We start from the raw sequence: 19,283 nt of genomic DNA, 5'->3' as shown, positions 1-19,283 counted from the left end.
CAGAAACAAGACATAAGTCGAGTAGAAGAGGTAAGTGATTCAGGTTGTCTGAAAAACAAGTTGGAGAGTTGACTATTTGAGTTAGAGACTGAGAAAGGCAAAAGTTGTGGGCTTTAACGCCTGCAGAGTCACTTACACTAGAGCCGAGCCATTCAGTGTGACGAGCATTGAAGTCATCAACAATAATAATATTGGCTGATGGATAAAGAGAGAAGGCTTGGTCTATTTGATCAGAAATAACATCAAAAAGAGTGCAGTCTTGAGATGAAGGAGAGCGATATAGAACAAAGAGAAAGGCAATCAAGTGAAGTGGTGTTATACGAAAGCACATAAAAGAGTAGTCTATGGATTCAAACCTAGTTTCCCTGCAAATGGGTAAATTCTTACAAATGTAAATGCTCAGGCCAAGCATGTGACTATTGGAGTCTTTACGAATTAAAGGAAGATAACCATCAACACTAAGATTACAAGATGAGACAGTTAAACTCAAAATAGTCTCACAAAAAGTAACTAGGTCTGGTGAACTTTGAAGAAAAGTTACTTCAAAAACCACGAATATTAGTGAATGATAGTTTTAGAGAGCTTGATGGTGAGGAAGGTTTTTTGTGTTTCATAGTTTTTGGTACTTTATTCATTTTTAAATTTGTTAAAGATCTTGACTCATAGCATAGACAGTACTCAGTACACTGTTTAATAGCCCAAGCAATTGCCTCACTACTTCTAGTAAACCCTTAGCCATAACAAAGGGCTCCAAATGTGGCCTTGACAATGCACACCAAAAGTAAAAACAAGGATACCATCCATGCGCAGCAAGGCAATGTTAGTACTCTGATATTTTTCAGCTGTTGATGAAATCAGCCTCTTTGAGAGCTGATTCCATCAACCACAGAGTTCAGAAACCTAACTTCTAGCCGGCCTCAGATCCACAAAACTGAAATTTAGAGTTGTACACTCATTAGGAGAAAATAGAATAAATTGCCTAGTCATAAAAACAGAGACACAAGCAAAACTCATGCATTGAGTCAAGAAGATCCAGCATTCAATTTCCTAAACTGGAAACAATGTATTATAAATTCATCTGCGTCAGCCTGATAAATGAGGAAGGGGTGCGGGCTTGAAGTTGAGTTTGAAGCAAAGATCACAAAAACTTAATTTAATTCTGAAAAAAAAAAAAAATTTATTTAATTCAAAATTATTTTAATAAAAATATTTAATTTTATTCTGATTAAAAAAAGTAATAATTTAATTAATATTTAAAAGATATCAAATTTAATTTTGATTTAAAAAATATATTTAAGTTTACTAAAATTAAAGTTAATGCATGGGTTTAACTAGATTGTCATATTTATTTTAAAATTTTACTAAACACTATTCAATATTGAAATTTTTTTGTTCTTAAAAAAAAATGTGCTCATTTTTATCGCAATTGTTTTTTTGGTTTTCCTTCCTTAACAATTTTTTTTTTTTACTCAATATAAAATTTGAAATAAATAGCTGGATCAAAAATTTGCACAAAACGTAAGTTAAACTTTTTTTTTATAATGTTAGTTAAATCGCAGCAATTGTTTTTTAATAAATGATATATATATTAATATAATTTTAATAATAAAATAATAAACTTTTAATAAATAAAGTAAATAAATTAACATAATTTTTTAATTTGCTACTCGTTAATTTTTTTTAAATAAAAATCGTTTGTAGTTGCTAAGTCGCAATTAGAAATTTAAGAAATATTCATTGTAAAAATTCAAAAATTTAACATATTTTAATTCATTTATGCAAATGTCGAGAAAAGAATAAAATTTGTTAACATCAAATATTTTTAAAAATGCTTATAGTAATAATAAAAAAGCTGTTAAATAACATTTAACTTGTTTTGCGGTAACTAATTTTATTGCAGTAATTTAAAAAAGTTTGTCTTTAAAAAATAAAAAAATTAAGAGAATTTTATAATGTCAAATATGGCGTTATGTGTATATATATGTGTGTGTGTGTGTGTGCGTGCGTGCATGCGTGCGTGCGTGCGTGTGTGTATGTATATATAAACACATGCATATATATATATATATATATATATATATATATATATATATATATATATATATATATATGTATATATATATATATATATATATATATATATATATGTATATATATATATATATATATATATATATATATATATATATATATATATATGAGGCCAATTATGGTGCGCTAAGTCCAAGTTTTAATAAAACTTGTTTTAATAAAACAATAAAAGACTAAGCTACTCTTAATCTATCAACAGAAATTAATATTTTCTTTTCCATTTTGAGGACCCAACATTTTTTAATTGTTTTTTAATTTAATTGATTTTTTTTTTTAATTCTGATTCCCTTCCAACAAGGCTGCAAGCAACCACTATTAAGTTGGGAGTTATTAGAAAAAAAGAATAGAGTTATAGAGCAAAGAAACAGTTGACAGAAGACTTGAAAAGTTGAAGGTTGTATGAATCAGGAAAACATGAAGATAGGAGAGTTGCAAAGGGTTGAAATAAAAGTTTTTAGAGCAAGCAGGACTGATACAGTAAGAGAATGATATTTTGCTTAATGGCGAGTCAAGCAAGATTGAGTTTTAGTTAATGAAACTAGAGATAATACTCCTTTGATCAGCAACCATGATAGTATTTGTAGAAAAGAGAAAGAGATAGAGGCTCAAGCATAGCAGATACAGCAGGTCCAACTACATTTACAATGCGTTTTCGGACCTTGTCTAGAAGTGAAAGAGCATTATTAGAAGAACCAGCCAAGAGCATTATTAGAAGAAAGAGCATTATTAGAAGAACCAGGGATTAAAAAAGAGATTTGTACAGGTAGAGAATGAAACTGTCAGGGTTAGGAGAGAGAAATTCAAGATCCGCTCCCTGTTAATTGCGATTGAAAAAGAAGACTTTTTGTCAAGACAGGAGTATAAATTTAAGTCATCAGAAAAAAGAGCTACTTTAGATGTAAGGTTGTCGGAAAGATCATTAATGTAGATAAGAAACAAAACAGGACCAAGGATTGAACCTTGAGGTACCCCACAAGTTACTGGAAATAAAGGAGTGTTGACTTTCGAGGATGACTTTAATAAACCGGTTATAAAAAAATGAATTAAAAATCTTAAAAACTTTTCCAGATACACCATAAGAAAAGAGCTTATGGAGTAGACCAGTATGCCAAACTTTGTCGAAAGCCTTAGATATGTCAAGAGCAATAGCCCTAGCCATCCCTATCTAATGCACAATAAAATCTTTCAGTCACAGCAGTTAGCAAGTCAGTCATAGAGTGAGAGGCTCAAAAACCATATTGATTGTCTGACAGTAAGTTGTTTGACTCAAGATGGGATGTGAGAAACTTGTTTATCAAGGACTCAATGCCCTTGCTAATAATAGAAAGAAGACTGATTAGACCATATTTGGAGGGGTCAGAATGTGAGTATTTCTCTGAGTATTTTGAAAATTGGAACAGCAGATGCTAATTTCCAGCAGGCAGAAAAACAAGATTCAGTCAAGCTCTTATAATTATATAGCAAAAAGTTATATAGCAAATAAATTAGAAAGAATTGAAGAGAGTTCTAGAGAACAATTTTGTAAGACTATGACAGAAATGTCGTATGGACCAGAAGTTGTAGAAGAGTTTAATCAAGATATACTTTAGCAACGGAAGCTGGAGTGGTTTGAATGTCTAACAATATGTTAACCTATTTAATTGGAATATAAGGAAGAGAATGGCAATAAGATTCGAGAGTCAAATTAGAAGAAAAGTTCTTTGCAAATAGTTCTGCCTTATCTTGGGAGAGGTAATAAGGTTAGTCCCTTGAATGAGAGATGGAACGTTAGACCTACCCTTGTTAATAACGCTGTTGAAGATTTTCCAAAAGTCTCTAGAGCTTAACTTCTGAGATACGATACGAGATTTAATGAGGTGAGAATAATGGAGCTTAGCATCTGACAGCATTTTTTTACACCAAGTTCTTGCAATAATAAATAGCTGCTTGTTCTCAAGAGAGTTGTTCTTTTGAAAAAGATGAAAAAAATGATTACGATTAGATATACCAGCTGCACAAGAGGGTGAAAACCAGAGTAGAATGAGGCTTGACTTGGAACCAACAAAAAGGATTAAAAGCTTCCATTCATGCCTGAATGGAAGCTTTTAATCCTTTTTGAGGAGGTCACAAAGTTAACTATATGAGTAAGAGATTGAGAAATGCAGTAGTTATAGGCTTTAGTGCCAGCAGGGTCAGTGGCGTTAGAACCAAGTCATTCAGTGTGTTAAGCATTTAAGTCACCAATAACAATAATATTGGGAGAGGGGTAAAGAGAGAGGGTATGGTCAGTTTGATCAGAAATTACATCTAAAATAGTGCAGTTTTGGGAAGAAGGAAAATGATAAAGAACATAGAGAAAGGTGATAAAGTGAAGAAGACAAATAGATGAGTTGATGCTTATGTATACCCCCTCCCCTAATCCAAGCATGTGATTATTGGACTCTTTGCCAATCAAAGGATAGTAATCATCAACACTAAGATCAGAAGAGGAAATAGAATTTAAATTGGTCTCACTAAGAGCAAGCAAGTGTGGTAAATTTTGCAAAAGGTAAAACTCAACTGATGGGAGGTTGCTTCGCTGACCACGAATATTAGTAAAAGATATATTAAAACAGTTAGGAGATATTAGGAAGAGTTGCCTAGCGACTATCAAGGAGGCATAAGCAAAAACTTATGAGAAGAGTCAAGAAGATCCAGCGTTCGTCATCCTAGGCAGGAAACAATGTAACACAAGTTTACATCTATGCCAGCCAAATAGATGAAGAAGGGGTTTGAGACTGATTCACAGAATTATTCTGCTTAACCATAAATATATATGTGTGTGTGTGTATATATATATTTTTTTAATTTAATTTTTAAAACGTGTAATTTTTCAAATTTTAATTTGGGCGGCACCATATTTGGGCACTGTCCAAATTAAAATTTGAGGACCTTTTTTTAAAAATGTTTTTTATGGCAAACAGTGTTTGTTTTTTTTCGCAAAAAAATGCAGATTATATATATATATATATATATATATATATATATATATATATATATATATATATATATATATATATATATATATATATATATATATGTGTGTGTGTGTGTGTGTGTGTGTGTGTATATATATGTGTGTGTATATATATATATGCGTGTATATATATATGTGTGTATATATATATATATATATATATATATATATATATATATATATATATATATATATATATATATATATATATATATATATATATAAATATATATATATATATATATATATATATATATATATATATATATATATATATATATATATATATGTATATATAGAACCCTTAGATGTTGTCCGAAAGTTTTTTCCATATTTTGTTGACAAAAAGTAAAAATTAAAATTCAAGACCGGAATTATTTTTTTTTTTATTAATTGATAGACTGCCTGCCCCAACCAAACCCTCAGTCTATGTAGCAGCACTCCCTTGCGGGTCAGGCTATTTGTCAGTCGATGTAGCAGCACTCCCTTGCGAGTCAGGCTATAAGATAGTCAATGTAGCAACACTTTGCGCATTAAAAATTAAAAATAAAAACATTTTATTAAAAAAAATAAAAATAAAAACATTGCTTATATTGTTAAAAACATTCAGAATGTTTAAAAAAAATTCTGGTCAATTAAATTTGCGTTTTTGTGGTTTTTAAAAAAAATGATTTATTTGTAATTAAATTAATGGTTTTTACTTGGCTCCAACACGCAAATGTTGGATGAAAGTCAAAAGTAATTAAAAGTGGCGTATGTGTTGGCGTAAGAATCACTTTTTTCCTTCCGCTCTTCCCAAAGACAACAAACTATAGATCTATATACACACACACACATATATATATACATATATATATATATATATATATATATATTATATATATATATATATATATATATATATATATATATATATATATATATATATAATAATAAATCTGAAATGTTTTATTCTTTATTATGCTATAAAAAAACATTTTATGTTTGTTTAAAGAAACATTTGTTTTTTCATTAAAATAATCAAAAATCTTTTAATTTAATTTAGGTTACTTTCTACTTTGTATCAACATTTTTGGATACTCAACTGGAATGTAAATATAAGTATGTTCAACATTTAAAAATATTTAACTTTATATCTAATTAAAATTTTAATTTTAGGTAGAGGAGCTTTACTCTTATGTTATGAAGTTTCACTAATAGAATATGTAGTTATGTAGTTAATAATAATAGATAATTTTTAAGTTGATACTAATAGATAATGTAATTTTACCTTAGTTATTTTATTTAAGGAATATTATTACTCTTTAAAAAGATTAGCGATTTTAGGTTTCTTATAAAGAACTTCAAATTACAAAGTTTAACATTAGAGTACTAATAAAAATAAAGATTTACTATATGTGATGTTGTTTTGATATAACTTACTTTTTAGAGTTCAGGCATTTGTTATTATTTAACATAATATTTATATTTATCATTAAAATTCTGGTAAATTCATAATATACCTTGAACGGTTGAGTATATCTGTTGAGTAGTCCAAGATCATCTATACACTTTTTTCCAAGATCATCTGTCTTTTATTTTACTCAAGCAACATCTGTCTAATATCATCTGGAAATTTAATGACCCCTTACAACATCTTTAGGAAGGTGTAACTATATCTGGTAATTTTTCTCCAAGTCTAATAACATCTAGAAGAATTTCCTCCAGATGTAATTACATCTGAAAAAAATCTTATATGTAACTACATCTGGTTAAAAATAATGCATTTTTATTTATTATTTTTTCCAAATGTAACTACATCTGAAAAAAACCATATATGAAATTACATCTGGTTAAAATAATACATTATTGTTTAATAATTTCATAAAATCCTGTAGTTATATTTAATATATTTGAAAAGATGTTACTACATCTGTAAAATTAACAGATGTAGTTGTACAGATGTAGTTATTTTTAACATTATTGAAAAGATGTAACTACATCTGTAAAATTTCCAGATGTAGTTGCACAGATGTTGTTCTATCTAGATAATTGAAAAGATGTAACTACATCTGTAGTAATCATATACTTTTTACACAGATGTTACTTGACATCAATGAAATTTCAGATGTTGTTGGACAGATGTTATTATACCTCAGTGTATTTGCAGATGTTGTTGGACAGATGTTATTAGACATAGCAAAAACTGATGTTGTTACCCACCGCTGTTTCAAAGTGAGCTTTACGGCTTCTTGTTTTTTTGTTCAAATAATCACTTAAGTGGTGTTACTTAAAAAATTTTAACTTTTTAAATATTAGAGATAACTTTCTTTGATTTCAGATTGAATGCGGCAAATGAAGAACTTGGCTAAATTTTAAGAATTATTTGTCACTTTTTATCAACAAAAAAAAAAAAGAAAAAATTTCAGATATTTATTCTTAAATAATACACATTTTAAAACTACTATTAATCAAAAGAATTTTACTTAAACCTAATTGTTAACTGAAACAGCCATTATTTAAATCAGTAAAATAAATCGTATTATTTTACTAGTATTTGAGGCCACATGGTTGTTTTAAAATGGAAACAAAAACTTTGCCATGTAGCTATGTTATCAAATTTTAGTTGGCCTAAGTCAGGTTTTCCGTAAAAATTGTAAAAAACAGAAAAGTGATCCCAAATTATTAGCAATATTTTTACAACTTTTATTTTTATTCCATTAAATATAAATATTTATTTAACAAGGAAAGATAGATCTTTTATATTTTTTTTATTTGAAGATGAAAACGTTTATAGAAAAAAAAAAAAACTATTATTTTAAAGTTAGTGAATATTTATTCTTTTTATGCGTAAATACTTTTTTTTTTATTGATAAACTTGTGAAGGCTCGCTTTTATATTATTGAAACAGCTGTGTACCCTGACCCCCTTGAATCACTTGAACTAATATAAGGTTGAGAGTATAAAACCCACTTAACAGTTTTTTTATTTATTAAAAAGTTTCTTAATTTTCTTTATGAAACTTTTTATTGTGTAGTTGTGTAGTTAAACAACAAAAAGAATTTAGTTTTATATTTTACATATATATATATGTATGTATGTATATATATATATAAATATATATATATTTATATATTTATATATTTATATATATATATATATATATAAATATATATATGTATATATATATATATATATATATATATATATATATATATATATATATATATATATATATATATATATATATATATATATAAATATATATGTATATATATATATATATATATATATATATATATTTATATATTTATATATATATATATATATAAATATATATGTATATATATATATATATATATATATAAATATATATGTATATATATATATATATATATATATATATATATATATATATATATATATATATATATATATATATAAATATATATGTATATATAAATATGTATATATATATATATATATATATATATATATATATATATATATATATATATATGTATGTATATATAAATATATATGTATGTATATATGTATATATACATACATATATATATATATACATACAGTGTTGGCAAAAAGTCTTGCAACAAGGCGCAATCTTACACAAATCAATGTTTGCAATGTTTACACATATGCAAAAAGTCTTGCAACACCACAAATACTTTTCATAATTACTTCCAAAAACAATAATACTTCCAAAAACATTATATTTTCACCAAAAACAAGTTCAATTATTTTTATTACATTGTATAACCATTTTAAACAGATGTACCATTTGATATATATTAATACTTGGTAGGGTATCCTTTGTTTTTTAACACAGCACTAATTCGTTTGGGCATGGATTTGGCAAGATTTTCACATAGTCCTGATGTAATTTCTGTGCACCATACATAATGAATATCATTTTTTAAACCATCTAATAAACTGCAGTTCTTAGTAGATACACGCTTCTTGATTAACATCCAAAGATTTTCAATTGGTTTGAGATCTGGAGAATTTCCAGGCCAATTAAGCAACTGTGTGTTTTTTGATCCAAGCCACTGCTTCGCAAACTTCGCAGTGTGTCATGGTGCTGAATCATGTTGAAAAATTGTGCACTGATGAATAATCATGAAATTGATTAGAGATTCATCCAAAACGTTGAGGTACTTTTTTGCATTCATAGTTTCTCCTTTGGGCAAAAAGTATAAATCTCCGAGGCCATGAGCAGAAAAACAACTCCACACCATTACAGAAGGTGAATGCTTCACAGTTTTGCATGTGTATTTAGGATTGGTAGGATTAGAACTAGTAGGTCGACGAACAAAAGCTTAACATCAGAGAACTGACGAAACATGGACTCATACTGAACATCACCTGTGTCCACTGCTCTTCTGTCCAATCTTGATGTTTCTTGCAGAACTCAATGCGCTTTTTTCTCTTTCTTTTATCTTTTCAGTTACTATGGCTTTATTATGGCTTCTTAAATGGCCTTCGTGCAGGTAAGTTTAATTCCGCAGAAAGTCTGTGACGGATTGTGTGCTTTGAGACATTAGAAAGTGTTGGTATGCTGTTCTGTAGGTCACCAGAGGTTATTGAAGGATTCATCTTGACCATTGTTACCATCCTGAGGTCAGTACGCTGTCAAGTGACTCTAGGACGTCCAGACCTCTTTTTAGGAGACAGGGGGATAACCTGCTTTACAACACGCCAAATTGTAGTGGGTTCAACCATGTAAATTGTTGCAATGTCTGCATGAGGCATACCACTTTTAGCAAGACGTTGAATGCATGCTTTTTCTTCTTTACTAAGCTGCCAAATCTTAGCCATGATTTTCATTGAATTAACTGTTTACACTACAAAATTATCTTTATAAATATATTTATACCTAAAGATAAAAATATAAGATAATAACACTGAGCCTACTGGCGTGGAAACATTGATTTGTGTAAAATTGTGCCTTGTTGCAAGACTTTTTGCCATCACTGTACATATATATATATATATATATATATGAAAATATATGTATGTATGTGTGTGTATATATATATATATATATATATATATATATATATATATATATATATATATATATATATATATATATATATATATGAAAATATATGTATGTATGTGTGTGTGTATATATATATATATATATATAATTTTTTTTTTTTTGTTCACCTCCTCAAGGCCAAGAAGACCACTACAGATGAGGAGGCTACTTAATAGTGGTTTTAACCCTCTCTCAACTCTATAACTCCGAAACACGAACCTTGATGAACAAGGCCGCTGCGCGGAAAAACAAGTTGAGCGCGGTACTACCACGTACATGGTGGGGATCGAACTCGGAACCTCTCGCTTATGAAGCGAGCGCTTTACCACTACACCACTACCGCATTATATATGTATATAAATATATATAAACCGATTTTGCAAGACATTTTTGTACTGGTCTTGCTTCATCATACCATTAACCACATACAGACGTCCAGTGGCTTTGCTGCTGATGACTGACCAAATCATCACTTTTCTAGGGTGCTTCACATTCTGAACAACACAATCAGGATGAAATTTTTCTCCATGACGACGCACAAACTGAGCTTTGTTCAGTAAAATTTCAAATGTGCTTTCATCACTGAAGCAGACCTGTCAATAATAGCAACAAAAAACACTAAACATCTGTGCTGGTCTTGTCATCATAGAAAAAGGTTAAATGCATTATTTGTGAAGAAATTGTAAAGAAATTGTAACAACTTACCGATCTCCAGAAGTCCAGATCTTTATCACGGAACTGTTTGGCCCACATCAAATGCTTTGCTTTTATTGCAGGTATTAACTTGGGCTTCTTGGCAGGGTGGCAGGCCTTAAAATCTAAATCTATTAATTTTCTTCGAACAGTGCATTCAGAAGCATTCATATTAACACCTTGGAGTTGCGATGTTATCAGTTTTGTGGTAGCAAATCTGTTTTCAAGGCAAATTTTCTTTTAAGATCTTTCTGCCCTTGGAGTGAAAATAGGCTTTCTGCTGCATTTTTTCTTTCTTTTTGGGATCAATTCTTCCCCTGACTCAATTTTCTGTTTTATGTGTTGTATACTAGCTTCAGATATCTGCAATCTTCGTGATATTTCGCGATATGAAAATACTTTAGCATTCACAAGGGCCTTTATTTCAGCTTTTTTGCATGGTGTAAGATCGGCTTTTCTACCCGTGCTTAAAGTGATCAAACTTGTTATTATTTATAAACGTTGCACACGAAATAAACATTTAAATGGGTAATATGTACTGTAAAACTGCTAATTAAACAAACAGTTCAGATAAACACGTCTGCGGCTGAAGCCACCGCAAACGCGACTGGAGCAGCTTTCGACTTGTACATGTTAATGTACTAATTGACTCACACTGTAATACCATATATGGAAAGTACATACAAACACGAATTGTATAATGAATTTTCTACATAAAAATCCATCACATCCATGTTTAAATGTGAATGTACTGCATATAAACTGGTATAATGCGATAAATTCTTAAAAAACTCGAGTGCGTCTAATAATTTGGCCAGGGACTGTATATATATATATATATATATATATATATATATATATATATATATATATATATATATATATATATATTATATATGTATATATATATAACTTGAATTGCTAGTTTAGATAAGCACTCTGATGTCACACTAAAATAGCCTGCTGCCGGGGCTTCAGTACATACATCGGCTGACAAATAGCCTGACTCGCAGCGGAGTTCTGCTACATTGACTGAGGGTTCTTTAAATAATATATATATATATATATATATATATATATATATATATATATATATATATATAAATATATATATACATTTCTGCACATTCCAGTCAATATGAGATGTAGCAAACAGGAGTCTTTTCTTCTGGTTTTTTAGTGAAATCAGCGGTTTCTTTGCAGGGCGTCGAGAAAACAATCCGGCTTTAACAGCACGTCGTCTGATTGTTCAGTCTGATACAGGCAGCTCTAATTGCTTTTGTATCTCGACTGATGATATCCAGGGATCCTTCTTGACGGATCTGGGGATCATAGAATCCTCTCTAGAAGTGGTGGAAGGCGGTCTTCCACCTTGGTTATCTGCTGCCAACTTCCCCGTAGAACGATATTTGGTACATTGTTTTGATACGGTCCATTTTTTCACGCAATATTTATCATAAATACTTTTTTGTGACATTCCACTTACGTAATCGCCAATAATTTTCTTTTTTAGTTCCAATCCAAGACTGTTGGTAGCCATTTTTGCACTTGAAGTCAGAAAAATAATAAAAATAAATAATCACGCTTCTCAAGGCTTACCGTGTTACATTTACCTTGTGATGATACAATAATGCTCTGTAAAACACAACGTCTTGGTTGGATGTGGACTGTATTGATGTAATGAAACACTTGTTGTATTTCACTTCTTGTATTGATGTTCTTCGATAAAACACTTTGATAAAACTCACTTCGATAAACTGTCTTGATAATACTGACTGATTGACTTCCATATACTGACTGAATTACATGTCGATTTACATGTCTCTTATATATTAAAATGAACCTGTGTGAACCTGTTCTGGAAGATTCTAGATGCTTCTTTTCAATGCTTCTGGAAGCTTCTGGATGCGTCTGGATGCTTCTGAATGTCTCTAGATGCTGCTGGATGCTTCCAGATGCTTCTTCTGGAAGCTTCTGCATGATTCTGGAAACTTCTGGATACTTCCTTCAATTATTAAAACACTTCCGTGACGTTGACACGGACTAGACTTAAGAAAATGAAACTAACCAAAAAAGTTGCACTTGTTTTGTCCGCTGCAAAATGGCACTTGTCAACGAAATTCTGCCTGTGTGCTTTCACCTGTCAGCTGATTGCTCATGTCATGGCATGCTATGACTCCAGACTCCTGAACTGTTTGCTGTGGTCGTATAGTTCGTTTTGTTTTTAAGACATGTAAAATTAGGAACACTTTTTAGCATTGTTCAATGTTGGTTGCAAATGTTTTGTCCAATACTGTATATACACACACACACACACACACACACACACACACACACACACACACACACACACACACACCAACCTTTGGAATTAGGAAAAATGAGATTGGCAATAGTTTGCCAATCTCAATCTTTTAGAGTTCAGCATCAGGTCGTCAAAAAAAATTTGATACTAAGGTCTTACATAGAAATAGACATAGAAACAAAATAGGCAGTTTTTTGCCAACCTCAAACACTTTAAAGTCTTCAGTTAGGTCAGCATTGCTGAATGTAGACCCTAATTCTGAGGGCTGTATATATATATATATCTATATATATATCTATATATATATATATATATATATATATATATATATATATATATATATATATATATATATATATATATATATATATATATATATATATATATATATATATATATGTATTTGTATATTAAAAATTTATATTTTAATGTATTTTAAAAATTTGTGAAATCAAAAACATAAAAAAAAACTATAAATTCTGAATAAATTCTGAAGTAATGAAAGAAATACATAATTGTTTAGTCTCCTGTATCAGAATTGAAAATGAGAGATGTGTTAGAATGTTGAAACATAATATTTGTCTTTCTTATCAAGTATGTTGTTTATATTATAATTAAAAATTTCAAATTTTTCACAAAGCCAGAGGTTGCAAATTTTAGTTGCTGAGTTGTAAAGTTTACAGCATTTTATAATTTTCCACTTTATTGTATTTTTTATGATCTTTTCTTTTACAAATCTCCTTATAAAGCTTGGTATCACTTTACCACATTGACCAAAAAGATTTTAAATGGTTTGCGTACCTTAACTTAAATGATGTCACACCAATACTAAAATATACCTTTTCTTTGAGATCAGAATTTTCAGTAATCACAGTAGCACAATAAACAATAAACTTACTGAATATTGTTTATTTAAATCTTTTTAAATTTGCATCTAGTTTTTGTAATACAGTTGCGTTTATTATATATAACTGCGGTCAGTTATACAGATATATATTCAAAAGACAAATTTTATTTTGGGTACTTCACATTATCATACGCTTTGCAATTGAAAAGTTTTTTTATCCTAAAATTAAGATGTAATAGAAATTCAAAGTTTGTAAATGAAAGTATGGTATGGCTAAATAATTATAACTATTTAATCAAAGCTTTTTACAGATTTTTGTGTCAAGGTTTTCAAAGAAATAAAAATAGAATGTTAAAATATAGTTAAAATAACTTTAAAATGTTGTAAATTTTAGTAAATATAAATATATATATATCTGGGACAAACCTAGACCTGCTTTGATACAGCTGGAGCGGTGTGGGCGCCCAAAAAACAAATTTTTAATCTTGTTTTACTGTTGCTTTTTTATTAAAACTAGAAAGAAAAAATTTTGTTTTCTAATGCAGTTGTATATAACTAATTTTCTGTTTATTTTAGCTACATTTTTTCTTCAGTACAATAAAATAAAAAAGTAATTATGTGCCGTAACTTGTTTAACATTTATATTTGTCATTCATTTACTAACGGAACAATAGCTTTTAAAAAAATGTTGTTATGAAACTCAATTTAAAAACTAGTTACAAAAAATTAAAGACAATGGGTTGTATGAAAAATTTGTTTTTTCGAAAGATAAATGATGATTTTAAAGTATCCATTAAAGCAAAGTTTTGGTTTTTTGGCAATTAAGAGCTAACTGTTTTTAACTTTTGTTTGTTGACAATTAAATATATATTGTAATTGCGCAATATATAGTAATTGCGCAAAATTAATTTTTGAATGAATTAATGAACTTTAGCTTGCTATTTTGTTTTAATTTAGGAAAACAAAAAAATGAAATAAAAACTTTTTCAGAAAGTTGTTTCTTTTCCATATTCTTTTCAACTTAGTAATAATAAAAATAACGATTACAATAACTTAATAAAGGTTTTATTAAGATTTTGTTATTTTTAAACCTAAATGTCTAAAAAATCCATAGTAAATGTAACATATTTATGAAAAGCAATTTTTTTTTATATTATACTTTATATATACTTAATCATTTTTAATCATTTACTGTAATAATCTCTTTGATTAAAATAGCGCCTTAAAGCGCTAAAGAAACGTGCTAAAGGAACATGCTTACGTTTACCAGTAAATTCATGTGTTCCAAGAAATATTTTGATTATTTATGTATTTAAAAAATGCGCTAAAAAAACTAAACTAATTTAAATAGAAAATTAAAAATAAACTATAAACTGAAAAGAGAAAGGATTATAATAAATGATAAAATAAATAAAGGATAAACCAGAGAAAATAAAATCATAAAAATAATATATTTTTTAAAATATGTCTCAATAAATAGTTCAAACATAATAATTAAATTAATAGTTTAAAGTTGATAATTTTTCCTACATCTATTAATCTATTATCAAAATTATACATGCTGTTGTAGCGCTTAGGTTGATTAATTGTTGTATTTATGAGGTGTAACCTCAATAGTTCAACATTGGATGAGGGTTTAAATCCTATTAACAGATCTTCTTTTTTTATGTTTTATTTTCTTAGTAAATATTAAAAAATGATTAAGTTTCAAAATAATTAAGCTCAGATTAAATAAATTTGAAACTGTTTTTTTTCTAAATTCTATGAAGTGAAACACTTTTAAGTTAAAATAAAGACATTAATTTTAAACAATAAATATTTTTCCCATTATAATTATAGCTATTTTGTTTGGAAATTTTATTCAGAATTAAAAAAAAAAAAATTTATTTTAATTATTTTACCTAAAATTTAAATAAATTGTTAGTTTTTTCGTTTTTATATACTTATTATACTTTATTCAGAATTTAAATTTGTTTTGTCGTTTTTATTTAAAGTTTAAATATATTGTTTGCTCTGCCGTTTTAAATTCATATAAAGTAACAAATAAAATTAATTTTTATTTGCTATTTTACCAACCTAACTGGCGGCCTGGCGGTGTCTGAAACATTGCCAAATGCCAACCCTATATCATATATATATATATATATATATATATATATATATATATATATATATATATATATATATATATATTCATATTTTTATTATTATTATTTTTTAAAAATCTTTGCTTACAACAAGGCTGCAAGTAACCACTCTTAGAGTTAGAAGTTACTGGAAGAGAAAAGATGAAGGTTGTAGAGCAAGGTAACGATTGACAGACGACTTAAAGGATTGCAAATTATATGAATCAGAAAAGCAAGATGAAGAAAGCGAACTCCAAAGAACTGATGTTCGAGGAAAAAAAACTAGATGAATAAGAGTTTTTGGAGCACTTAGGAATAGTCAAAGTATGATGAGACGAGAATGAATTTTAGTAGATGGCACAAGAGATGCTAGCTCTTTAGAGTGCAGTGCCCTTTATAGTATTTGTAGAAAAAAGAAAGAGAAACAACATTACGACGATGTGATAATGGTTGGAGGTTGGCTGCAAGAGCAGGTCCAACAATGTTTACGATGCGTTTTTGCACCTTGTCTAAAAGAGAAAGGACATCATTGGAAGATCCGCCCCAGATATGGCAGCAGTATCCCATAAAAGGACCGATTTGAGATTTATAGAGATAAAGAATAGAATCCAGAGTAAGAAAGTATAGGTCTAAAGATAGAAAGTATAGGTCTAAAGATAGAGTATAGGTCTAAAGATAGAACCTCGAGGAACCCCTGAAGTAACAGGATATGAAGAAGAGTGCTGTTCATCAAGAACAGCTTTTATACTTTGATTGGAGAGAAAGTATTCAATAAGCTTAAAGATGTTACCTGATACACTGTAAGAAGAAAGTTTATGGAGAAGACCAGCATGCCAAACTTTATCAAAAGCTTTAGAAATGTCAAGAGCGATGGCCTTAACCTCTCCACCTTTATCTAATTTATGATAAAACCTATAAGTTATTATTGTTAGCAAATCAGCTGTAGAACAAGAAGATCGAAATCTATATTGGTAATCAGAATGTAAGTTATTAGATTCAAGATGAGAAATTAAGTGTTTGTTAATTAAAGATTCAAAAACCGTGCTTATGATAGGAAGAAGACTAATGAGGCAGTAGTTAAATAAGTCAGATTGGTCTCCAGAATTTTGAGAAATAGGGATAACAGATGCTGCTTTCCAGCATGCTGGAAAACAAGACTCTGATAAGCATTTGTTAAATAGTTTTTAAAGTATAGACGAAAGCTCCAGAAAAGACTTCTGCAAGACTATAACAGGTATGTTGTTTGAGCCACAAACTGTAGAAGAGTCTAAGCAGGAAAATACTTTAGATACAGTAGCTGGAGTGATACGAATCTCAAGCAATGGATCAACTTGTTTGTTGGCTATATCAGGTAGAACGCAACTGGTGGAATCAAAAGATGATATTGATGAGAAGTTCTTAGCAAACAATTCAGCTTTGTCTTTAGGTGAGGTGATAAAATCTGAACTATACAAGAGAGGTGGAATATCAGATTTTCCCTTATTATTAGTACTGTTAAAGATACTCCAGAAGTCATGACAGCCTTATTTTTGAGATGAAATACAAGATTTCATGACCTGAGAATAGTGGGCTTAGGCGTTGGACAAAACCTTTTTACAATGGTTCCTAGCAGTAATAAACAGGTGTCTGTTTTCTGGAGAATTGTTTTGCTGATAGATATGGAAGTAATGGTTTTGATTAGAAATTGCAGCAGCACAATTTGGCGATTTTGCAGCAACATAATTTGGCATGAAACCAAGGTAAAGAGTGAGGCTTGACTTGGAATCGTTGAGAGGGAATAAAAGATTCCATGCCAGCCTGAATCCAAGAGGTTGTGTAAGAAGCACATTTGTTAGCAGGAAGATGAAAGATTTCTACCTAAAGGTTATTGCGAAGAAAATTACAGAAAGAGTCCCAGTCAGCTTTAAGGTAGTTGTAAGAGGTACAATAGAGGGATTCAGATGATGAAGAATAATGAGATAATAGTTTTAGAGAGATCAAACTGTGATCCGAAGCACCTAAGGGTGAATGTGGAGAGACTGAGCACTAACTAAGATCAGAAACAAGACATAAGTCGAGTAGAAGAGGTAAGTGATTCAGGTTGTCTGAAAAACAAGTTGGAGAGTTGACTATTTGAGTTAGAGACTGAGAAAGGCAAAAGTTGTGGGCTTTAACGCCTGCAGAGTCACTTACACTAGAGCCGAGCCATTCAGTGTGACGAGCATTGAAGTCATCAACAATAATAATATTGGCTGATGGATGAAGAGAGAAGGCTTGGTCAATATGATCAGAAATAACATCAAAAAGAGTGCAGTCTTGAGATGAAGGAGAGCAATATAGAACAAAGAGAAAGGCAATCGAGTGAAGTGGTGCTAAATGAAAGCACATACAAGAATCGTCTGTGGATTTGGTCCTAGTTTTCCTGCAAATGGGTAAATTCTTACAAATGTAAATGCTCAGGCCAAGCATGTGACTATTGGAGTCTTTACGAATTAAAGGAAGATAACCATCAACACTAAGATTACAAGATGAGACAGTTAAACTCAAAATAGTCTCACAAAAAGTAACTAGGTCTGGTGAACTTTGAAGAAAAGTTACTTCAAAAACCACGAATATTAGTGAATGATAGTTTTAGAGAGCTTGATGGTGAGGAAGGTTTTTTGTGTTTCATAGTTTTTGGTACTTTATTCATTTTTAAATTTGTTAAAGATCTTGACTCAAAGCACAGACAGTACTCAGCACACTATTTAACAGCCCAAGCAATAGCCTCATTACTATTAATAAACCCTAAGCTGTAACATAGTGCTCTAACAATGTGGCCTCAACAATGCACACCAAAAGTATGAACAGGGATACCATCTTTGTGTAATATGGCACTGTTAGTACTCTGATATTTCACAGCTGTTAATAGAATCAGCCTCTCTGAGAGCTACCACAAAGTTCGGAAAAACCTGACTAAAAAGTATATCCTACAAAAGTATATCCTACAAGGCAGCAGGACATGAAAAAGGTTGTACTGGGTTACATGTTACCAGTAGCAGGATAACCTGACATGACTTGAATATATATATATCCTCGGCTTACTATCAATACCTTCTATGTCCTTTTTTACAAGTTTTACAGGAAACACTAGAACTAGAAACTAGGTTGAAAGGTTTTGACCATCAACAATAGATGGCAGTTTGATTTATTTTCAAGGCAATTAG

General features: G+C 29.6%; 1 protein-coding gene across 1 annotated transcript in view; it reads left to right on the top strand.

Moving 5' to 3' along the window:
* LOC100214695 (Bardet-Biedl syndrome 7 protein homolog) overlaps window positions 1-19,283 on the top strand; it is a 38,156-nt gene that overhangs the window by 16,693 nt on the left and 2,180 nt on the right. Inside the window, exon 3 of the mRNA XM_065803491.1 lies at window positions 6,132-6,187. Within this exon, the coding sequence (XP_065659563.1) occupies window positions 6,132-6,187 (56 nt within the window). The remainder of the gene's footprint in view (window positions 1-6,131; window positions 6,188-19,283) is intronic.

This window comes from Hydra vulgaris, chromosome 08, assembly GCF_038396675.1.
Source record: "Hydra vulgaris chromosome 08, alternate assembly HydraT2T_AEP".
In the NCBI taxonomy this organism is placed as follows: domain Eukaryota; kingdom Metazoa; phylum Cnidaria; class Hydrozoa; order Anthoathecata; family Hydridae; genus Hydra; species Hydra vulgaris.
Note: the sequence above shows the minus strand (reverse complement) of the source record. Positions and strands in the feature narration are given on the sequence as shown.